At 34.7% G+C, this 25476-nt stretch overlaps 2 protein-coding genes across 2 annotated transcripts; one reads left to right on the plus strand and one right to left on the minus strand.

Annotated features, from left to right (window-relative positions):
- Positions 1-1206: 1206 nt before the first annotated feature.
- Positions 1207-7611, plus strand: LOC103973658 ((3S,6E)-nerolidol synthase 1-like). The gene is made up of 7 exons (XM_065094585.1): positions 1207-1428; positions 4954-5218; positions 5626-5995; positions 6359-6577; positions 6656-6794; positions 6906-7154; positions 7247-7611. Exons 1-7 carry the CDS (start codon positions 1213-1215, stop codon positions 7532-7534), a joined length of 1746 nt encoding a protein of 581 aa, XP_064950657.1. The 5' UTR covers positions 1207-1212; the 3' UTR covers positions 7535-7611.
- An 875-nt stretch (positions 7612-8486) lies between these two features.
- LOC135605357 (lon protease homolog 2, peroxisomal-like) lies at positions 8487-24863 on the minus strand. The gene is made up of 17 exons (XM_065095353.1): positions 24672-24863; positions 24226-24335; positions 24045-24153; positions 22370-22539; positions 20784-20875; positions 20215-20394; positions 19950-20033; positions 19748-19878; positions 18096-18297; positions 17785-17991; positions 15984-16114; positions 15163-15376; positions 12456-12758; positions 12148-12342; positions 10957-11202; positions 10731-10832; positions 8487-9194 (listed from the first exon to the last, which is right to left on the minus strand). The coding sequence occupies exons 1-17, from the start codon at positions 24776-24778 to the stop codon at positions 9111-9113; spliced, it is 2667 nt and encodes an 888-aa protein (XP_064951425.1). The 5' UTR covers positions 24779-24863; the 3' UTR covers positions 8487-9110.
- Positions 24864-25476: the final 613 nt, after the last annotated feature.

Raw genomic sequence — 25476 nt, forward strand, 5'->3', positions numbered from 1 at the left:
TAATGTTTTTTACTAGTGAGCATATGTTGATTCGTGTAGTATTTTCATTAACAGAATCGATGAGAAATGAGATTAAATATTTTACTTTCTTAAATATAAAGATTTCGATATAATTTTTAAAAATATTAAAAATAATTAATTATATAAAAATATATAATTAGCCTTACTAATAATGACAAACCGACAATTCTCTTGTTTCTCATGTTTTTCCCGAAAAATGAAAAACATGGACACGTGCTTGCCGACTTGATAAGAGATGCCATATTCCACTTGCGTTTTTGTATGGGACCCAAAACATTAGGACATGTATTTTCCAACCTGATAAGACATGTCATTTTCCACTTATGTTTTGTATCGTATAAATTTACGGGACAGTGACGTGCAGTGTGTATCATGCGATCCGTGACTAGGCAGTGCATTGAAAATTATAAATATATATAAAAACAAAATTTTGATGATTGTTGTAATTATATTATAAATATATAATAAGAGCAAGAAAACTATTAAGAATCAAGATATATTTATAAAAATTAAATCCTTATTTTTTAAGACTATTCTTGTTGTTCAACTTTCTGAGGGACACTCCTTTTAATTGACTTACATGACTATTGAGAGTCACGCATTTGATTTTAGAGGAGAGAGAATAATATTAAAAAACTAAAAATATTAAAAAGTTAATGTAAGATTCAATAATTTTTTATCTATATCTATAAAAATTATTTTTAAAAAAAAATTAATATAAGGAATCGTTCTTCCGACAAACTTCAAACCTTTTGTATATTCCCTCGTATAAATTGAAAAAACTTATTTATCGATCTTCTCTAAATACATTAAAGAATATCTCTTTCTTTATCACAGTAAATCCTAATATTAAGAATCAAGATGTATTTATAAAAATAAAAATAAATCTTAATTTTTTAAGACTATTTTTGTTACTTGAATATCTAATCGGATCATAATCCATCAAAAAATTTAAATTTAATTAAAATTTCTCTAAATAAATTGAATATAATTAGAACATACTAAACTAACAATATTGCGCATTGGAATCTGACTATTGGATCTTTAGTTTCATTTCCTTTGTTTTTCTCTTTTTTGTGGATATAAAGTTGACACGATGGCCCGACAGGATTAGGACGAGAATCTGCAGCTCCACTATAAATGCACTGCAAGAGTGCACACAATGGGGTCATCGACCTTCTCATCTCCACAATGCTTGGTCACACCATCTCCCTTCTCCGACACAAGTGGTGCTGCTCTCTGGAGACCAACCATGGCAGCATTACTCCCATAAGCTTCACCTCTAAGCTCCAGTACCCAAAGCAGCAGCAGCTGTTGGTGCCCAACAATGGTGGAGTGATGAGCACCACAAGTTTCAGCTCTACGATCCAATATCCAAAGCAGCTGTTGGTGCCCAATGATCATGAAGTGAGTACCGTATATAAGCTTGGTCACAACTACATATCCTTGCTGACAAGATTGATATATACTTACGCATCTAACTTTGCTTTCTTATTTCGCCTCCACGAGTTCCTCGTCTGGTCGCTGCATATTTTGTTTGCATTAGTAGGAACGAAAACACACATCTTAACTCTTGCTCGTCCGACATATTTATCTAGATATTAATAATATTTTGAATATATATATATATATATATATATATGCCTTCAAATTTAGAAATTTTCATATTTATCACTTTTTTATTTTCAAGTTTAACATGTAAATCTCTCCAATATCTAAAAACTTGCATGTGACATCAATCTCCACTAGTTAATTTAATTTATATAATTGTTGAAATTCTTGCTTACATTGGTATCCTTTGAAAGTATTTAGGGTCATTTAAGTTAAGTGTTTTATGTTTTATATACTTGTTTATTTAACAGAAATAAATTGTATAGATGTATATTAACTATATATATATATATATATATATATTATTGATTAAATCACTGGTGACACTCAAAAATTAAAACATATCAATATCACTTGACTCGTCACATGCATGAGAAAGTATTTGACAAGTCCTTTTAGTCTTTCCTTAGAAAATGATATTGACTAAGTGGCAAAACTTGTCACTCAGACAAATGAAATTGGTGCAAACAAGGTCATGAGGATACTATCTAATATACTTGTTCGTTTATCATTAATATGTTGAGTTGATTCTTCCAAATTTTAGTTTAAGAAATACTTGATTCATAATACAATGTGACTCTCATCGCACCTGAAATATGTCATATCTATGTTTATTCTTAAATTGGAAGAGTATGTTTGAGTTGATGAAATGCACCAAGCAAATCATGTCAACATCACTTGGCCCTCATCACATGTATGAGAAATTATTTGACATGTCCTTTTATTTTTTCTTGAAAAATGATTTTCACTAAGTGGCAAAACTTATCACTCAGACAAATGATATTGGTGCAAACAAGGTCACGAGGATACTATCTAATATACTATCTTCTTCTTCGTTTATCATCAATGCGTTGAGTTGATTCTTTCATATTTTAGCTTAAGAAATATTTGATTCATAATGCAATATGACTCTCATCGCATTTTGTACCCGAAATATGTCATATCTATGTTTATTCTTAAATTGAAAGAGTATGTTTGAGTTGGTGAAATGCACCAAGCAAATCACGTCAACATCACTTGGCCCTCATCACATGTATGAGAAATTATTTGGCAGGTCCTTTTATTCTTTCTTGAAAAATAAATTTTGCTAAGTGGTAAAACTTGCCAATTGATAAATGATATTAGTGTGAACGAGATCATGAGGATACTATCTAATATACTTGTTCGTTTATCATTAATATGTTGAGTTGATTCTTCCAAATTTTAGTTTAAGAAATATTTGATTCATAATACAATGTGACTCTCATCGCATTTTGTACCCGAAATATGTCGTATCTATGTTTATTCTTAAATTGGAAGAGCATGTTTGAGTTGATGAAATGCACCAAGCAAATCATGTCAACATCACTTGGCCCTCATCACATGTATGAGAAATTATTTGACATGTCCTTTTATTCTTTCTTGGAAAATGATTTTCACTAAGTGACAAAACTTATCACTCAAACAAATGATATTGGTGCAAACGAGGTCACGAGGATACTATCTAATATACTATCTTCTTCTTCGTTTATCATCAATGCGTTGAGTTGATTCTTTCATATTTTAACTTAAGAATTATTTGATTCATAATGCAATATGACTCTCATCGTATTTTATACCCGAAAGATGTCATATCTATGTTTATTCTTAAATTGGAAGAGTATATTTGAGTTGATGAAATGCACCAAGCAAATCATGTCAACATCACTTGGCCCTCATCACATGTATGAGAAATTATTTGACATGCCCTTTTATTTTTTCTTGAAAAATGATTTTCACTAAGTGGCAAAACTTATCACTCAGACAAATGATATTGGTGCAAACGAGGTCACGAGGATACTATCTAATATACTTGTTCATTTATCATTAATATGTTGAGTTGATTCTTCCAAATTTTAGTTTAAGAAATATTTGATTCATAATACAACGTGACTCTCATCGCATTTTGTACTCGAAATATGTCATATCTATGTTTATTCTTAAATTGAAAGAGTATGTTTGAGTTGGTGAAATGTACCAAGCAAATCACGTCAACATCACTTGGCCCTCGTCACATGTATGAGAAATTATTTGGCAGGTCCTTTTATTCTTTCTTGAAAAATAATTTTTGCTAAGTGGTAAAACTTGCCAATTGATAAATGATATTGGTGCGAACGAGATCACAAGAGTACTATCTAATATACTTGTTCGTTTATCATTAATATGTTGAGTTGATTCTTTCAAATTTTAGTTTAAGAAATATTTGATTCATAATACAATGTGACTCTCATCGTATTTTATACTCGAAATATGTCATATCTATGTTTATTCTTAAATTGGAAGAGTATGTTTGTGTTGATGAAATGCAGCAAGCAAATCATGTCAACATCACTTGGCCCTCATCACATGTATGAGAAAGTATTTGACATGTCCTTTTATTCTTTCCTGAAAAATGATATTGACTAAGTGGCAAAACTTGTCACTCAGACAAATGATATTGGTGCAAACAAGGTCATGAGGATACTATCAAATATACCATCTTCTTCGTTTATCATCAATGCGTTGAGTTGATTCTTTAAGATTTTAGCTTAAGAAATATTTGATTCACAATGCAATGTGACTCTCATCGCATTTTGTACCCGAAATATGTCATATCTATATTTATTCTTAAATTGGAAGAGTATGTTCGAGTTGGTGAAATGCACCAAGCAAATTATGTTAACATCAATTGGCCCTCATGTATGAGAAATTATTTGACAGGTCCTTTTATTCTTTCTTGAAAAATGATTTTCACTAAGTGGTAAAATTTGCCACTCGGTAAATAATACCGGTGCAAACAAGGTCAAGAGGATACTATCTAATATGCTATCTTTTTTTTTTTTTTTCATTTATCATCAATGTGCTGAGTTGATTCTTCTAAAAATTAGCTTACGAAATATTTGATTCATAATGTAATGTGACTCTCATTACGTTGAGATATGTCATATCTATTATTGTTCTTGAATCCGAAGAGTATGTTTGATTTGGTGAAATGCACCAAGTAAATTACTTATGAATCATTTACTTTGCAATGAAATATTTTCTTATTGTGCTCAAAATAGTCTTAATATTTCAGCTTCAATCACTCATACGACATATTATGTATTTCAATCACTCATACGACATATCGTTCGACACAAAGGAGATAGCCAAATATTATGTATTTCGCATTTCATATTTACATCATCATCTTAATACTAGTGTGTACCTTAATGCAAGGATTGGAATAACTTTATCATTGTAAATTGTATTTAAATTGCTATAATTGAAAAAATATATATACTTGTTACGTTTCTCAACTTCGAAACTTATTTTATGTTACAGGAACTTTTATATCTTCAACACAAGAAGAACTTAATGGAAGCTAGAAGCTTATTTTATGAGTCGAAAACCCAATTAGATGTGATGTTAGCAATCGATTTGCTACAAAAACTAGACATTGACTATCATTTTACTGATGAGATTGATGCGGCTATTGAATCCTTATACAACAAGCGATCTAATATACTTGGTGGAGAAACAAATAATTTTGTCAACGTTGCTCTTTTATTTCGACTACTAAGACAAGCTCGATATCCTATATCCTCCGGTAAGTTCTTCTAATCTTATTTATCATTTTATCATGATTTATTAATGATAAATAGCTCTTACCTATTTGAAGATTCAAATTAGTTCATAGTAACTCACAAGCCGTTCTGAAGAGGCAAAGAAACGTAACTCTCACCAAGAAATCTAATGCAAAATTGATATTAGTAGTCACCATCACAAATTCATAATAGTAGTAATATTTGAGTTCCTCCATTCTCATGCTGATAGAAGCCATAAATCCAACTCAATATGTACATTTCACAATAGTAGTAATATCGATAGCTATCGATCTAATTTTCTATTGTTGAATTGAAAAGCATATGGCTACATGCATTTTTATTTGTGTTTCTTAAGATAAATCATTTCAATTTAGTAAATTTAATTGTACTGAAACCTTTGTCTTTTTAGATGTCTTCCACAGGTTCTTGGATGACGATGGAGAATTCATGGCATCTCTTACCGAAAAGATTGATGGAATGATAAGTTTATTCGAAGCATCAAATTTGAATACTGGCGAAAACATACTTCATAAAGCCAACATATTTGCTACTGATTACCTTAAGTCCTCAATGGCATACATGGAACCTGATTCTGTCAAATGCATTCAACAGACATTAGATCATCCATACCATATGAGTTTGCAGAAATATAAAGCAAGACAATATCTTAACCATCAGCGCGGAGAAGAAGGAAGGAAAGGGGTTATCCAAGAGCTCGCGAGGACCGATTTCGTTTTGATTCAGTCATTGCATCTAAAGGAATTGAACGAGATTACATGGTACATTTTCTTTTTTATGCAAGAAAGAAATACTCATTCGACACCAAAAAAAAGTTTTACTTTGGAAGTCTCTAATTCTTATTAGTTTTTTATGTCTATTAGTTTCCATGAGAGATCAAAATCGAAAACAAGTACATGATCGACATAAAATAATTGTCGAACTAAAAAAGAAACATTTTCTAAAGTTTGAACTAAATAGTCCCTACAAATTCTACAAAAAGTGATAAGAGAAAATTGAAGAAAATAAGATTATTTTTGTCATTATGAAGACCCGATTAAGCGTCAATTTTCCAACTTGTTTAATTTTCTTTGTGAAATGTATGTGTTTATGTAGTTCATTGACATGCTTTGGTGGTGTTATAGCTGGTGGAAGAACTTGGGATTAGCACAAGAACTAAGATTTGCCCGAGATCAATCGTTGAAATGGTACACATGGTCGATGACAATCCTTCCGAATCCCAAATTCTCAAAGTATCGAATAGCATTGACGAAAGTAATTTCGTTTATTTATCTTCTCGACGACATATATGATGTACATGGATCACTGGATGAACTCCACCTCTTCACAAAGGCCATCGATGAGTAAGAATGAATCATCATTTCTTATGCCACAAAATTACTTGAGGACTATATGTTTATACCAAACTTAATGGATTGCAGATGGGAGATTTCTGCCATTGATTCACTTCCTTTCTACATGAGAATATGCTACATGGCACTGTACAACACCACCGATGAGATCACACAAATGGTGTTCAAGGAGCATGGATGGAATCCAATCAACTCTTTGACAAAATCGGTAAATTTCACATTTCTTTTGTACATCAAATTACTTTGCCTCAAAATAAATATGCGTCTCTCTCTCTCTCTCTCTAAAAAAGGATAACATACAGCTTCTTTGAATTTGCAGTGGATAGCGTTATGCAATGCATTTATGGTGGAAGCGAAATGGTTTGCATATAGCCGTGTTCCGATGGCTGATGACTACATGAGAAACGGCACGATTAGCTGCGGTGTGCCGGTGGTTTTGATACACATATTCTTTCTTTTAGGACAAGGTTTAACACATGACAACGTGAATCTTATAGAGAGTTATCCGAAGCTAATATCTTCTCCTGCGAAAATTCTTCGACTTTGGGATGATCTAGGAAGTGCCAAGGTATAAAACTATAAATAAATGATTTCCAATTTCCACTAAACTTAAGTGTAATTAACCTTGCACTAATATAGGATTTAATTATCATGTTACAGGATGAGAACCAAGATGGATTCGATGGGTCGTACTTGGAATGCTTCATGAAGGAGAACCCTTATTTCTCGGGGCAAGGTGCTCGGGATCATGTGATGCTAATGATATCTAAAGCATGGGAGGAGCTCAATAAGGAGTGCTTCTTCTCTTCAAGCTCCTTCTCTCAAGATTTCGTCATGGCATGCCTAAACTTGGCACGGATGGTGAAAGTGATGTATAGTTATGATGGCGAGCAGAAGCTCCCTTTGCTTGAGGAGTACATAAATCTGTTGCTTGTTGGAAAGGTTTAGGATGTTAATTATGGAATGTAAATCTTATTTTGAAGTTCTAAACCAAAGTTTGAGAGTGTCGAGTATTTTTATCATCATTTGATGGTATCAACAGTTGATGACATGCTGACTGAAATCTCTAATTTCTTCTACTTTTGGAAAGAAAAAAAAAGGATCATATTGTTGTTGGTCATCCATGTAATATCCCATTTACTCCGACAACAAAAGTAAAAAGATGAATTGAATGAGTTATAAGGACAAGATGCACGTTAAATTGGTGCTATGCATTTTGAGATAATTGGTGCTATGGATCAGATAGCTCATTGAACCGGATCATGATATGATAAATTATTGAACCTTTTTGGTCCTTGGAGATGATATAATTGTTAATATTATTTTTTGAAAGAGGTTCAACATGTTATAAGTATTTTTCTTTTTTAAAGGTTCAATATATATATATTTTTTTTCTATTTGGTTTAATCTTAAACTAATAGTACCTTATGATCTCTTTCTTTCTTCACAATAATAATACCCTGTAGTCACGAAAAATTAGTATACCATGATTACAAAGATGACTCGAGTCGATGAGTTACTCTATCCTATTGGATAGTTCATTTTCTTAGGTTTGACGGAGAAAGTTGACTAAACCCATCCGTGCTTCCTTTTCAAACTTTTCCACCATAAATATGGGAACCTAATTTTCTAAGTGATTGGGACGACAATTATATTGCATTTGTCTCAAAAGATTGTGTTCGAATGTCAACGTCATTGATGTCCAATTTTTTTCTCTGCCAAACATAATTTAGATAAGAAACACATTGTCTGTGAGATGAGTCAACTCTGACGAGAAATCTTTTGGAGACACAACGACAATCAAGTTCTAAGATGTCGGACGACAAGCCACAAAGTCAAAATAAGAAGCATGCCACGAGGAGAAATCGCTTGGATACACACACCATAGCAATTAAGTTCGGATATGTTAAGTACTTACTTTCACTTTATAGAACATTTATGTAAAAGTTATCATCCATCCATCCATCCGAATTCCACCCACCCCAACTCGATTTATCATCCACCCAAATATCCTATCATCCAAAATCCGATTTAGGTGCCTATTTTCCTATCAATGCTCATACCAATCCTGACAGGCTTCAGTGCCGTGATAAGAAACCTGAGAGCAAGCGTTGAAGGAACTCCATAAGAACAATCAACAATGCTCCATTCACAGAAAAGAGTCACTAAGACGAACGTAAAGTTGAAGAGATATCAAATGTTCAGATTTTGATTGGCAGGAGAGAATGGGGTTGATTCTGTATATCCATCAACAGTCATCAGCTTGATGTAGGTGTACATGCAAAACAGCACATGCCATCGCTTCCTGCTTCACTGATCTCCCTCAGAATACAGTCACTGAACTGGAATATAAATAACACCGATGCAGCATAGGACGTACTGCGATTGGGCATTGATTCGTGTAAGTGACATTTTGTGCATTGCAGGATTCCAAGTGATTGGTGGTGATCATTCACGTAAGTTTGCGACTGCAGGTCTGAGAAGTGGATCCATCTTCTTGTTATCAAGGGGAGATACATGGATGCTATAACTTGGAATGCTGTTTCCAGGGAAATCCACCTTCAAATGCTTGCTCCAGCACATCCTCAATGCGCTTCACAAGTAGCATCTGTCAAAAAAGTATTAGCAAGAATCTTAGTCAGAATCTCTTTTCAAGTGCTGCCGAAAAGTGATTCTCCTGGCACATAAGCATCAGAAATCAGTAACAAATTCTTAGTCCATACAGCGAGTAACGAGTTGGTATTTAGGATTGATGGGATATGAATCTAAGGCATGCTACACTTTCCAGGTTGGACATGAATATACTTAGTAGAACCGGTCAGTGTTTGAAATTGAATATTATCTAGAAGTAGTTTACTGCTTTAGCAGGAAGGTAAAAGAATCATCTGATCAAGAAGATTATAAAAAGACAGCCCAGTGCACGTCCTACAGAATATGCATGCCAACAGACATACTCCAGAAATTTCTTTAACCATTATATCACCCAGAAAATGAGCTGTAGAAAAGCACATGTAATGATGAAAGCCTAAGTTGTCAACTATGCAAAACATTTAGTGAATCAACAAGTAGCATCTTAGGAAAATAATGGATTTGACATGGTGTAACCAATTCAAAAAATTTAAATCATATTGCAAAGATAATAGAGATCTAAAGATAATACTCATCAATGTTATGCCTCTTATTTACATGTCCAAGAATGACTAACAAAACAAAAACAATCATTTATTGGTTCTTCCAGATGGGTTTGAACTTTGAAGTCCCAAAAATCAAGAAATAAAAATAAAAAAGGAAACAGCTAAAGACTGAATATGACCAATACCAATCTGATTCAGCAACATGGACCAGATTCACCCAGTCAAGATTTTTAGTGTCGATCCCAAATTCCAGTTACAATTCCTCAAACATCGAGACCGATTGTTGCCTATTCTGAATGACGGAGTTATCTGTTGCAGTTTTTATGGTTAAGAATTTAATGATGTTACATTACAAAATTCTCTTGCATTTTTATAAAAAGCTCCACCCCACAAAGGAATTGCCAAGATAAGTCACAGACTAATGAACACAGGAAGTATAAAAATGTTTAGTGAAAGAAATATGCGACAACAATCATGTTTAGTGGCTGGAATTTAGTCAAGAATGTTAGATTGGTAATATAGCAACAGGAATGAAAGTAATGGAAAATCAGCCATGCTGGTATTTTTAATGAAAAGTCAAGATGGATGCCTACAGTTCTCCAAGCAGCAAGAAAGAGAACAAAGAGGATAAAAGATTCCTGGATGGGTTTTGAAAAGAAACTAATATATGTGTATAAAATTAAAAAATAACATTTTTTAATTATAATAATTGCATCAATCTAAAAAGGACCTGCAAGATCTTGTTTTCATTTCATAATCGCCATCAACTTTGTAATTGCTCGCTTAAATCCTTCTGCTTGAATTGCATTGCTAAATAAACTTCTATCTAATTTCCAGGTTATTTTTTAAAAGAAAATAATCAGTTGATAACCTCAAAATGCATCACAATATGAATAATATTTGCATATACAATTTCAAAATCCAGCAACTAAGTGAATCATATATCTTCCAGACAATATAATATGCATCCAAAAGGGCCAAGCAAAATATAACCATTGAAATCAATGTACCTCCATGCCATCAAGAACTGCTGATGGAACTTCAGTTAAGTCCTTCAAATTTTGTTCAGGCAATATAACTCGTTTGATGCCATATCGATGAGCCGCCAATACCTTAATTAAAAAGAACAGACTGTAAAACTACTTTTAACAACATAATCATACAAAAAATAGGGCTTTTAACATTTTTTTAGAGTATACCAGATATAAGAGGGGCATAAAACTTAGTATCAGATACCTTATCCTCGATACCACCGACAGGCAATACAAGGCCTCTGAGAGTCATCTCCCCAGTCATTGCAGTATCTGCCCTAACTTTTCGTTGACTGAACAGTGATACTAATGATGTCACTAAAGTTACTCCCGCTGATGGTCCATCCTTCGGCACAGCGCCAGCAGGAAAATGTATATGAATATCTTGATTCTCGAGCAAATTAATTTCACCAGTTGCTGACAGCTTAAGATCTGCTGCTCTTGTCCTCACCTGCCATGTAGAAACAAGCTAAAATCAAATATATGACATATAGAAAACTAAAGGTGATAACTCTAACTCTGGAAGCTAGTATAATTTACTTGTTTGAAAAAGGAAACATAAGTTCAAACAGAAACTGGGAAAGCTCGCAAATGACAGCTGGTACACAGGCATACGTTACTCACACACGATGCAGATCAATAAATTTCAAAAGACAGTTTAGTAATACCTAAATTTTGTATCCTAGCACAGAGGAACTCTTTGAAGGTTTATCAATTCTTATACTCATGCATGGATTTCAGCTTGGGATTGATTATCCTCTTCAATTGCATGCAAGAATTTAAATCTCACTATTTTATTGACTACGATATCCGATCAGGTTGATATGATACCACTATACCAAGCAGTATATTGACCCAGCCGGCGTTAACAGAAAAGTAAAAAAATGCATACTAACTGGTACCAAACTATATGATCTGACACCAGTTCTTGGCCAAACTCTACACAACATATGCTAGTTTTAGAGTATATGTATGGACTGTTTTGTTGAGCATATTCCTAGTGCATTTAAATTTGGGTAAATGAATAATTTTGGTTTGTCCGAAGGAAATATATGTTTGGATGAACTTGAGACCTATAAGCAATCTCTTATGAAGTCATCCCCACCTTTGCTATCAGGCTGGTGGGTAAGGGTACATCTACCTTGCATGTTTCATCTCACAGAATACCAGTAATAATAATCTCTGTTTGAAATTTATATATAGGACATATAAGATGATCCAATTAAAAGAACTGAAAAATGCACAAAGAAAAAGAAGTTCAAGAAATTAAAATCTTTCAACTTGTGGTGCAGATGAGAAAATAAAATATGCATGTATTGCCAAAAATATTTTGTGTACCAAGAGCACAACACTCAACATGAGAAGAAGCAGATGAAACAAAGCAGATAGAAAATACCCATGTAAGAGCTATTTGTGCTGATTCTTTAATAACATCACCAAGTTGTCCAGTAAGATGCAAATCACCCTTGCCCATCATTGCTGTGGCTTCAACAAATTGAACCTCTCCACCAAAGGATGTCCAGACAAGCCCAACAGATACTCCTGGAGTTGCTAACTGATCTGCAGTCTCACTATCATCAAATCTAGGAGGCTGCAGTTTCCATGTTGGCTATATCTTAGTAATTTTTTATGACAAGTTACAGTTGAGTACAAAACATGATAAGAATAGTTGCACTGAACTAAAGATAATGGATGAGTGAGTACCCCAAGCACTTTTTCCACCATAGCCTCATCTACAAGCATCACCAAGGCACTTGTGAAAGAATTTGATATCTCCTGTCTACTGACGCTCATAGGAATAACTTCCATTTCAATGTCAGCACCATCAGCAAATCGTGTGTCCAAAAAGGAAGTTGTCATTGGGTGTACATCTTTGCTAAGTTGCATGGTGGAATCTTGCTCAGCAACCTTGACAGCAGCAGCACGAGCCAAAGTAGCTAAGTTCCTCTCCAGATTACGTACACCAGCTTCTCTAGTATATCTCTGAATTATTAGCGTCACCATACCCTATTCAGGCATTAGGAAGGACTAATCACTGACAGGACATTGTTATACATCCATGACAAGGAAAACATAACTGCCGACATGGAGAGTCACCCTACAAATAAAAATGATGCCTAGCCACTCATTGGTAAAGAGTGCTGGATCATGATCAGCAAAATGGTATGCGAAAGAAAAGAATCATGCTTGCCATCACTGTTGATTAGGACCTCTGGGCATGAAGAAACGATTATTTGACTTATTCATGTATCTTTCAACACCAACATTCAGGAAAAGAGACAGCGAGCCATAAAAAGTTTGAGAATGCTAGCCCCAAGGAACACAATCTAATTTGTGGTGCCATTTGATCCTCTATATGTTTAGTAATGTGATTACTTTCAAATCTAATGTACACATCTAGACAGGTAAAAATACAGCATCTCTGTATTCTTCATAGGCTCATAGACATGGATACACGTCTAAGTATGACTTTTAGTTTTGTCAGTTAAAATAACATCTATGTTGTTTGTTAGCACATTGGCTCATTTGTAGCTTCAAGATGAATCACTGACTAGAAAAGCTTTTCATTTCTGCTTCTCCTGAACCCTCCCCAGGTCTAAGAAAAAACATGTAATTGCTCTCTATGATTTGCATGAGCTTTAACTGCCACCAAGAAGTTAGAAATTTGTATCCACCAACTAGCATGACTTTTTGGAAAATACTTATCTTCCATAACTTCCCCTGATGGCACTTTATATCAGCTTTATGGAATTGATCTAAGATATTAACCAATTATAAACTTTTGATATATATTCCATGATTATTCCCACCTATCAATTGCACTTATAATATGCTTGAAAAAGGCTAGAATGTGGATGATCTTTAACTACATAACAATTGCATATAGGGGGCATCTTTTTTTTTTTGTGTCTACATGAATGAACTAACCATGAATGTCTACCTACATCCAATTACTTACATAGACACTTCCAAAAATGTATATGTTATGAAGCTGCAATGTACTTTCATATGACTAAATATTATCTATTTTCCATATTTACAATTATATTAGCAGAATACTTTACATCAAAGTAGCCAACTACGTGCATAGCATGGACACTAATAAGCAGGATGATTATGGCTGCCATTGTTCCCCAGCTTAGGGCCATGAAATTTCACTGAGTACATGGTTCAAATCATGGAATAAATGGAAATTAGTGCATTTATCCTCCATAACATAGGATATAAGTTGTTCGTCAAAAGATAATAGTAAAATGCTTGCATACAACCAGAGTTACCATGGTTTAAAAGAATGGTTGGACCACAAGTTCACTGTTATCGATGTCTCAGTACTCCAATAGTCTGACAACTTGTCGAAATTGTTATCATACTAGTTTCTAAAACCATGATATATCTACCCATGATATAACTACCACTCCATTAAATAGGTTATATCTTCAAAGCATTCTGCTTTTTGGTTCAATGAAAACCAGAATGGGAAACAAAATTTAAAAAAAATGCTCAACCTTAAAAGATCTACTCATTGAACACCTTCCTTAACCTCATTAACAAACTATAATGCAAAAATTAATTAAACTGGGTTTAGTCATGTTAATTGAACACTAGATTGAGAAAGAATAAAGAATTCCTGTTCTCTAATATTCATCCAAAAAAAACCAGAAAACATACTATTTTATTCAATCAAATAATATCATTAACATGTTATTTATTTAATGAACAACATATTATTGCCTGATAGCAGAGTAAGTGCCTAAAAGTTAGTAGTATCAGGTTGCTTTCGATATCCAGATCAGTTCCTGGTTACCTGGAAAGTCAGCATCCAGGCACTTCGGTTTCACCTAATCTTAACAGAAAAATAATGATGATCATAAGCTCAGTCTTGACAGTGCGGGTAAACGTTGATCCCAACCATGTTCATTGAACCTTAAAAATAATTTTGTTGCACTTAGATTGATGATCTTTGATAAAAATGTATTTGGATTGCAGATTTGGAGCAAATCAGAAATAGATAACTTTTCTTCCATGCGTAACTGAGGCTAAAATCCATCTAAAAAAAAGAATATAGAGATGTCACACACAAGCATGTCCGAAACATTAAGAGGACTGACTAAACTCCTAGTAGACTAGCCAAGAAGATACGTTAGAATTCCTATTACAGAAAAAAATACAACACTTGAAAATTTCAACAAACTACTGAGCAGACAGTAATAACATTATTAGCGCAAAGCCATAAAAATACATCATTTTGCAGAAGATTGTGATGAAATTTATATCAATATCATAAAAATTCATCATTTTGGAGGAGATTATTATGAAATAATTAATATCAATATCTTGCAAATAGAAAATTTTTCACTGGCTCATGAAGGTTGTTCCATTACTAATGAACTGACATGAGATAAAGTTCTACCTCAGGAATTTGGAGGAGCTCAGAGCTTAAACCATGCTGGTCTAAGACTCGTGGTATAAGATGCTTCATGGCTATATTCAGCTTTTCATCAGGTGTATATCCAGGAAGCTCAATGACTTCCATTCGATCCAAGAGTGGCGGAGGAATAGGTTGAATTCTATTTGCAGTCGCAACAAAAATTACCTTTGACAGGTCAAAGGGGACGTTCAAATAACTGAAAAGACAAGTTAAGTAATTTACTTGAACTAAGAAATAAGATACAAAACATATATTGAGGTTATGTAAAAGATAAATTCCTCAGAAAGCATCTTATAAAACTTTATCCATCTCCATACCATCTAAATAATACTGATAATCTAATGAGAAGGAATTGACCACCATCAACGGAAAAAAACTAGTACCACCACATCAACAAATGAACCCTCTCAGAGTACATCAATTTGGGACAAAAGGCATATGAAACAACAGACAAATTAATTCTAGTTTGTTGAAAAATCAATTGTACTTTCAGTTGCCCTCAATACTCCAAAGGCAGCACAGCACCTATTGGGCTTATGGTTTGTAACAGAAATTCCTTGAGTAATAAAAAAAAATGGAAAGAGAAACCAACCATAAAAATAAAAATTAAAGGGCAATTTCAGAATGAAGCTATTTAATTAGTAAATAAGGAAACAAAACAGTACATCTTGAAATAAACATGTGCAAGGGCAACCTATGCAAGCAAACAATATTAATGAAATTTTCATATATTTAAAGAGAAGAACTAATGCAGTAGTGTAAGTGTAAAAGATCACACACTATAATTTCATAATCCAGGATACTGATCATTAAAAGTCTTGTTCTGCTCTGGGTCAAGGACTTCCAATAATGCTGATGCAGGATCCCCACGAACATCAGAACCTGTCTTGTCAATTTCATCAAGCAGCATAACTGGATTGCTAACAGCCACTCTCTGCAGTTGTAAGTGATATGAATTGTAGATGTTGACAACTGAAACAATTTTCATATAGCCATTAAAACAAAGCAACCTCCACAGATAACCAGACAAGATACTAAAATGAAAGAAATATTAGGCTTAGTCTGCAATACTCTATAAGTAACATAAAAGACTTAATAGTGGTAATTGATTACTAAGTGAAAACTACTAATGATCAGGCTGACAAGAAATGAAGCCATGACTGCTGAACCTAAGTCAACTTGCTCTGGAAAAGATCAGATTCAAAATAATTACACGCTAGATACTAGAGGCATTATTATAGATTTTAAAGCCTCGAGGCATGATTGAGCAAGCCTTCATGTCGAAAGTGGCTCTTTAAAGATGTTTCCTATGAGTATTGAAGCCATTTTTGTACACTTAAGAATATAACAGGAATCATAAGGTTCCACAAATTGCCAAAATGTTAAACAAATATTCAGTTCTGCCCTAATCTTATGTATCATTGTTATTTAAGTGCAAAAACAATCGAGGTAAGAATTGTCATAGAAGCACTGAAGCGTGCTGATAGCTTTATGGCATAGTAGGATTCCTTGCTATGTTGATCAGCATACCCCTGTACTAACTAGCATAGGCCAAAAATTTGGCCTCACCATATGTTAGCAACTTGAGTAAGGATTGGCATGGCCACTGATATTATTTTTGGCACAATACATCTCAACCATGCCAACACATGCCGAATGGCTTGACAATCCTTGATTGGGATGTCTATAGTAATAGATTTTTCCGGAGACAAATAGCAAAAGAAAGAAATAACAACAAAGAAAATGTTTCATAAAGTTTAAAAGTTTTCATTTCTGTTTTATTAGCAAAACAAAATGGTATTTGTTTGGCCTATTACTCATTATTGTTTGTCTTTCTGTCATATTGTTTGTATGGGAAAATCATGCTGTGTTCTCAAGATTCTCAATTTCTACATCCTTAGCTTTATGTAATGTTATCATCGTCATGATGAAGGATTTTCATATCATAGGGGCATGTTGACATATTTCCAGCCCAGCAAAATTCTGTGCCATGCTGTTCAACACAACCCTATGGCCGGCCAGCGCTGGTCAACAGTTGGTCTAGCCACATGTATCTCCGATATGGTATGAATTGACATGGCATGTGCCAAACTTCTTCAGGCACTGCATGTTTCAACTTGTGCCAACATGTGCCAATTAACTTAACAATCTCTGATCATGCTTAATCTATTGAATGATAATATAGTCCAATTTTGTTGTCAAGCCTGGAATTAACTCTTCTACATTAGTATATCAATATTGTAAAGCATAACATAGATGCTAGATTCTATAACTTCTTAGCATAAGCACATGTTATAACTAGATATCAATATCATAATTTTTTGTTTAGCAATTCTTGCTTAAGCTTGTGTCTATAACTAACATTCTGAATTTTAAATTAATTCTAGCCCATGACACAAGAACAAAAGAGAACTTCTAATGACAAACTCTAGAGGAAGGATAAGTAAAATGTAAAACTAAAACTAAGCCCCATGATCTGGACATATTAGAAGTGTAAATGAAAAAAATAACAACTAACCTCAACCAGGCAAAAAAAAGAATACACAAGAAAAGAAGATTACTTCACCAAACAATATCTTGCAGTAGAAAAGTACAAATGCAAACCTTTAATCCATCAATTAAATGTCCTGGCATGCTTCCGATGTACGTCCTTCGGTGTCCTCTTATATCAGCCTCATCCTTGACACCACCTAGAGATATACGTACAAATTTTCTATTCAGAGCAGCTGCAATTGATGATGCCAATGATGTCTTTCCAACTCCAGGTGGACCAACAAAACAAAGCACAGGACCTCGGACATCTGGTTTAAGCTGCAATACAGTGCATTTGTAAACAGTGGTGTTAATTCTAATTAGATGCAATGTTATTAAAAGTACAAAAAAATAAAGTCACAATATAAAGATAAAATTTTAACCTTTCGAACAGCTAGATATTCAATGATCCGTTGTTTAACTTTGACCAGCCCATAGTGATCACGATCGAGACTTTCTTTGGCAGCTTTAAGATCAAGTTCAGGTTCATCACTGACTTTCTGCCATGGAAGATCCACAAGAATCTCTAAGTATCCATGTGAACTGCCATATCCAGGCTGTTGAGGCTGCATCTTTTTCAGTTGCCTGCAAGCAAGATCACAAGGTCAGATCTATTTATTTAATTATCTGACACTTGCACGAAGTTAATTGGAAGCCAGACACCGCAGAGCAGTATAGAACCATGGTTCAGGTTTTTTTCTCTTTTGGTGCTCTACAGGTATAGTGCATTGACACTATAAAGAATAAACGTGGTAACGTTTTAAGAGTAAACGACAACTAGCAGCATCAAAGCATCATGTTTAATGCATTTTGAGAGCTCCAATAATTAGGCACACTTCTATATTTAGAATCTTATACATAATGAAACTCAATGGTCCCATGCCTCCATCAATAACACCCGGAAAGGGAAAAAGAAAAGAAAACCACAGAAAAGTATAACTGATTTTTTTATCAAACACACTAGTGAGACATACATCTATTTATTCTTTAGTAATAAATAACTGAATGATTTCTTTCTGATGAAAGGAGGCTTTGTATCCTGGTCCTCGATTAGTCAAATCTCAATGCGTCAACAATAGATATTATAAGAACATAAGGTTCAATCAAATAATCTTTTCCAGCTTGGAGCACATCATTATAAAGGAAACTTAGACAGTTAGTCCTACCCTTTTTACCTAAACATATTTTCTCCAAAGTCTTTAATAATCTACTTTGATTCTCATTAAGTATTGAACAAACCTGCTTTCTATTAGTGAGCAACTTTAGACACAGTAGTTAAAACAATACTACAAAGTTTCAGGTTTTTAAGGATAGCATGGAAAAACAAGAGAGTGCATAAAAAATGCATGATGGGAAAAGGTTTAGGAATGAGGATTGAGAATGATTTTCAAATTCTGATGTAGGTAGTTAACGTACTCTTCTGAGCCGTGGTAACAAAATCATTCAACCACAGGAACATGCTTCTCACAATTATTAAAAGAATCACATGGAAAACATGCCTCACACTACATAATTAAGAAAGACAGCATGATACAGGAAAAGATTGAGAAATAAAAGTCGTTCAAAAAAGACATCATACAAGTTTTGCCTAAACATGCAATAAATTATATATATATATATATATATATATATATATATATATATATATATATATATGTAACTTGCCTCAGTAACAAAATCATTCAACCATGGGAACATGCTTCTTACAATTATTAAAAGAATCACACAAAAAACATGCCTCTCTACATAATTAAGAGAGACAGAGCATGATACAGGAAAAGATTGAGAAATAAAAGTCATTCACAAGAGACATCAGACAAGTGTGGCCTAAACATGAAATTATATATATATATATATATATATATGTATATACATACATATATACATAGGTGGAAAGTGATTATTTCAATAACCTTGTGATTCCAGTTATATAACCAGCTTGTACTTCCTGATGAAAACATATATCGCAGCCACCCTACCAAATATGACACATGGTCAAATGTCATATTACGTATTAAATAGGTAATTAATGCACCTAAGTTCTCTTTGAGCATGCTTCCATATATTAGGAGGCATTCCTGCACTCTGCATCTTTCTCTCCAAGGCAGCCAAATCATCCTCATCATCATCATCATTATCACCAAGTTCTTCCTTTATAGCCCTCATCTAGAGAAGATTTGAGCATAAGAGATTTAAGGCACCAAATACTCAAAAAGTGGGCAGCTGGAGTAACGAACCTGCAGTCTGAGAAGAAATTCTTTCTGTGATTTTGATAACTGACCCTCAACCTTTTGAGTTATTTTTTCTGCCACACGAATCGACTGTTGAGAAAACAAGTAGATGTTAAGTTTATATTATAAACACTTGTCTAGATATCAATGACAAAATATTACATATTTTAGAAAAGCCTACTTAGTTACCTTCCTTGCATACCAGTCCACAAAATTACATTAAGATGAAGAGACATGATAATTAATAAAATAAAGGAACAGCAAACCTGACCTGCAAGTGTCTCTCCACTAATTCAGTTGCCTTTGAGAGTCGAACCTTTAAATCAATTGAATCTAGCATTGATAACTGCTCCTCAAAGCTTATCTCAAAGCTAGCAACAAATATGTCCGCCAGCCTATGCACAGGAACTGTCTCAAGAAGAACTTTTGTCCTACCAACAGTTTTCTGCTTCTGAGAGTGGCATAAGAAATGTGAGCAACCCTATCAGATAACCTAACATAAACTAACAGAGAACGACTTCCAGCCAATGTTACAAACACACAATTTAAACACAAACAATTAACCATAAATACTTCAAAATCCTTTTTAAAAAAAATGGAAATCACAGAGCATAATAATACAGTTACATACCATAAGCTAAGACTCATGGAAAAGATGTGCAAAAATATAACTCAGGTTTTTTATAAAAATGTCATCTTATAAGATACTTGGGGTTTAAATACAAGCGAGATGGTCTATATTTTCGTTAGTGTTGTTATATTGTTTGACCAAACCCTACTGTTTTAAGCCAATAAGCACAATTTTATGTTAATAGAAATGTTCAAAATAAAACATTTTACCTGCTCAAGAACAGAAATTAGCTCCATGGCAGTAGCTTTAAACTGGCGAGATAGCAGAACAAGATCTGGATCTTGTTCTGCTTGCTCCAGCTCTAAGCAACCCCAAAAAAAAAAACATAACAATGTGTTAATGCCTCACATGCAAGAAACTGTCCAAGGATTTCTGCAAAAAGAATTGTAGTTATCACTACAAGTTTTACTATTGATATATGTGCACAAAGAGATAACAAATCTCAAGGTTATTCACCCAAACACTTAAAAAGGGAAGAAGAAAACTTCGATCAAACATCACGGTAAAAGACAACCAACATTCCTTAAACTTAGCCTCATGTCCAAGTGTGTAAACAGAATACACAACAAAAAAATGATATTGGTATATAAGAGAGAATCATAAGTTGCTGTGGAAACATGAAATATTAGAAGATACATCTATAAGAATTATAAAACCAAAGAGATCCACATCTGGTTTCATTAAGTTGGGTAGTACTTGTTGCTGAAAGTTTTCAATTCAGACTTGACAATATCGTGAATTTAACAGTTTATAAAAACCAAAAGGTCAACTTTATGATATTATATTGTTCTTGCTATTGGATTTTGGAAGCAAGTATAGGTCAGCTTTTCCTTATTCTCAATTGAATCCTAATTAAATAAATCAATATCAAATTATAACCTGTGAAAAGGAATCAAACTTTTCCATTCATTTTTATCACAAACAGAGTAAATTCTAGAAACAATCTACAGAACAGGCCTTAGAGAACAAAATAGATAAACAAGGACAGCATGACGCTAAATTATAATCAGAATCTTAAGACATTATTTTCCGACTTCCGCTTGCCAGGACCTCCTTTCTTTTTCAAATTATCCCTTTTTACTTGCAGACTACATGATGTACAAGAGTCCTCTATAGACATAAATATGTTGCATCATTCAGCATTTCTGTTTAGAAAAATCTAGTTATCATTTTTAATGTAGTAAGTTTCTCCAGTAATTGTTATATTAAACTGTGCTATAGTACTCATTTACTGAATTGCATTGCAGTATTAGAAATGAAGCAAAATTTTCATGTGACTTGACATATAAGAACCTTTTTTTATCATTTACCATACGCATTGAACACCAAAAGGCCCAGAGGCAAGGATGTCTCCATTATTGAAACCGATGTTAGTGGAACGGAATTTACATGGTCATTGAAAATGACTGAGCTCTCTAGGCCTTTGCCCATCCAGTAACAATGACAAACACATAACAAGCTGCAATGTCACAATTACACCCCAATTTGTTGGGAACCTGGGCTACCGACCGAAACTTGTGCTTGTTATTGGAAAGTTTATAGAGAAAACATATGGTAACAACTAACAACAGTATACGTAAATGCCATATGAATTATTGTAACTCCACATCACTATATTCATTTAACCTTCGACTAAAAGGCACTAAATTCCACCATATGTAGTCCCACAAGAACACATATGAGAAGAAAATTAATCTCTTCCAAGAAAAACTGCATGTATATGAAGGAAATTTGGCACTGGAACAGAACATATGTAACAGGCAAATGAACAATGGAGCACAATAGAGCACCTTACCAGACTTTGTCCAATCAAGACGGCTGATACGTGCAACATAATATGTTCCTCTTGTACTGAGTTCCTGAACACTGATCCTGCACAACCCTTCAAGAACAACAATGTAGGTAACCCTCCCACTTGGTTTTTCAACTCCTCGGGAGAGGTGCAAAGCTCTAGCAGCAACTCCTCTGAAAATCAAAGTCTTGTTAATGAAATTTTATAGCTAACATAAATATTCAGAAGTGTATTTGTGTCATAAGAGCTCTTATACAAAGTGAACAAGCCTAGGAAATAGTTTGTTTGCCATCAGTAGAAATGACAATGGTCTAAGATATATTACTCAATATCTCAATTTCACCCCATGGCTGGTGGACAAATAAGTATTTGAGAAATAATATCTATTGTCGAGAAACCAGTTCAAAGTTGATATCAATCCCTTGATTAAAACTACTAACTCTCCATAGGAAAGGAGCTTACTCATTCTAGCAAACGTTATGTGCTCCACGCTCTTTTCCTGGCCTAAGAATGGGTGTGGAAAGGAGATACAATGTGCACATGATGGTTGCAGAAATAATACAGGATAGCCAGAAAGGATTTGTATAGCTGAATCAAATAGTTAAGATAACAGGTTCCACTGATGTTTTTCTACATAACAAAAGATGCATAATGTCTTATTTAGGCTCAAAACAATTACATTGATCAGCAGAAACTGAAAAGTCCGAAAACCCTTAGATTAACCAAGTAGACAACTTCTACTGAAGTTTTTCAACTGTATAAGAAAGCTTAAGCACCTAAAAGTCAGAAAGGATTTGTATAGATGAATCAAATACTTAGGATAACAAGTTCCACTGATGTTTTTCTAAATAACAAAAGATGCATAATCTATTTCTATTTAGCCTCAAAACAATTACATTGATCTGGTAGAAATTGAAAAGTCCGAGAACCCCTAGATTAACCAAGTAGACAACTTCTACTGAGGTTTTTCAACTGTATAAGAAAGCTTAAGCACCTCAATCGAGTTGTGTGATTAATATTACTTCACAACTTTGGTGTCAACGTAGGTACCTCAGACCCTATCAGCTTGATATAAGACTTAGATAACTAATTGTGTACATCATCAATATGTTGGCCAAGGGATATATCTCGCTCTTTTTGTCCTCACAGCATTTTCCATAACTACAGATCCATTTGGAATAGCCAAAGGAACATCCTCATGTCCAAAGGATTAACATAACCAAAATTGCCAACTCTCTTTGCTTTCCACTCTGGAATTCTCAATTGCAATATACATCTTATAAAGATCTAATTAGGAATCCATCCTTACAAATGTAAAATAAGATAATTACAAAAATGAGATATCCGTCTCTCTGGTCATCCATTGTAATGCGACTCAAAGTTTCAAACACATCCAACAGATAGATCTTTTTAAGTTCAACATGGATGACTTATATTGGTTTTTTCTGAAGAACACATGGTAGTAACTGCAACAATAAAGTAACACTCAGCTGGCTACAAATTTTAAACACTTGAATTAAGATAATAAGTTTTGAGTAGCTATTAGCATAGGAACAAAAAGAAGCCAACCATCAAGAAACCTTAATTTGCTATATTTTGAAGTTGAAAGTAAAATTTGCACCTGCAATTTATTGAAACATAATAGAAATTCTTGGAAATGGATATTTACAATACCCACCTGTGGTGCCAGTGCATAAGTTCCTGCTCGTTCTTTGCATCCTGATTCTGAAATTCTCCCACATCTGCTTTTGCTTTCAGACTTCGCTCCCCTGAATCGCTCCCCATACCTTCAGATAGCCGAACATGAAACCAAATATTCTCCTTAATCAGCTAAGGAGATAGACACAGAACCAAATTACCTGGAGCTATCATTGACCCCACGGCGGCAGCCTCAGTATCCCTAACTGGAAGTACGCCAATCAAACCCTTCTCTTCCTTATGCCACAGCTCTTGCTCCACCAATTTCACACTGCAAAACAACACATTAGCACCACAATCCCATACGATTAATCAAAACATTGCTAAAAGAAAAAATGTATTAAAACTATCGCTCACACGTAATTGGTAACTAAAGCATCGCAATTCAACCAAGCACACCGTTTTCAAAAACTTCCCGTCTTCATTAACATAAACCAAGGGTATCCCACTAACGCGTCCTTTTAACCTAATCGTCTACTTCTCTTCCTTAAAAAAGTTTTTTTTTTTTCACAACGAATCCAACCAATTATCAGTAGAATTCCACTAAAACTATATTTCGGTGAGAAAAGCAGAGATCAATCAGATTGATCTTTCGATCGTCGATTACCTGCTCGGCGAAGTACAGCGGATACGGATGATGGCCCCAGGCAAGAGGACCTTGTTCCTGAAGGGCAGGATCGCTAGGCGACTCGGCAGCTCCGCCAATTCTACCATCTTCTTAGACACGGAAGGAGAAGAACACAAGGTGAAGGTTTTTGGTTTTGCGGGGAGCGGGGAACGGGGAGAGAGAGAGAGGAGAGGTCAGCGCTCAGTCGTTATCTCGGGCAGGGCAGATATAGAGAGTGACCGGGAGGGCCCGTGGCCCAGTGCCCGTGGGGTCGCCGTCCCATTGGGCCCCGCCTCTACCGAGCCCCCACAGCCGTCCGATGAGCGGATAAGGTTCCTAGGCCGCTCGTACGAAAGGCGCGTCGCGTGCGCTGAGCAGGGCGCGTTCGCCACAGAGGTCTCATTATGCTTCCGACACCGTGGCCGTTAAAGCGGCATCCACGTCGTTGTTAAGTCGTGTCTCTCTAGTCCCCCGTTTTTCCACTGGTCAAAATCTCTGTCTCGCTGTTTCATGTGGAGCATCTACATTTTGGAGTCGCGCACCGGTTTACACGGTGCTCCCCGCTCCGACAACAAGCGATGGTCACCTGTCTCGCACAATGCAGGGAACACCATTTTTGATTCACGATCCCCAGCACACGGCTTGGGACCCACCAATTTTCTTGAAAGAACACCGTGATTCTTGTCCCGTCGGGGAGGGGGGACGACACCGATGCCTGCGAATGACTACTAACGGTAGCCCGCGAATTGTCACTCGAATTAATGGAAAGGAAGTCCCCGAACAGTGTTCACCGTCCGATCTCGAT

Source organism: Musa acuminata, chromosome BXJ2-2, assembly GCF_036884655.1.
Source record: "Musa acuminata AAA Group cultivar baxijiao chromosome BXJ2-2, Cavendish_Baxijiao_AAA, whole genome shotgun sequence".
NCBI lineage: Eukaryota > Viridiplantae > Streptophyta > Magnoliopsida > Zingiberales > Musaceae > Musa > Musa acuminata.

Bases quoted from the DNA above. Each gene is read 5' to 3' on its own strand.
- LOC103973658 (XM_065094585.1), top strand. From the start codon at position 1,213: ATGCTTGGTCACACCATCTCCCTTCTCCGACACAAGTGGTGCTGCTCT. The intron at 1,429-4,953 runs GTGAGTACCGTA...TTTATGTTACAG, and splicing joins TGGTGCCCAATGATCATGAA to GAACTTTTATATCTTCAACA. The intron at 7,155-7,246 runs GTATAAAACTAT...ATCATGTTACAG, and splicing joins ATGATCTAGGAAGTGCCAAG to GATGAGAACCAAGATGGATT.
- LOC135605357 (XM_065095353.1), bottom strand. From the start codon at position 24,778: ATGGTAGAATTGGCGGAGCTGCCGAGTCGCCTAGCGATCCTGCCCTTC. The intron at 22,540-24,044 runs GTGGGTATTGTA...TTTGATTTTCAG, and splicing joins CTTATGCACTGGCACCACAG to AGGAGTTGCTGCTAGAGCTT. The intron at 20,876-22,369 runs GTAAGGTGCTCT...GGGGTTGCTTAG, and splicing joins TCTTGATTGGACAAAGTCTG to AGCTGGAGCAAGCAGAACAA.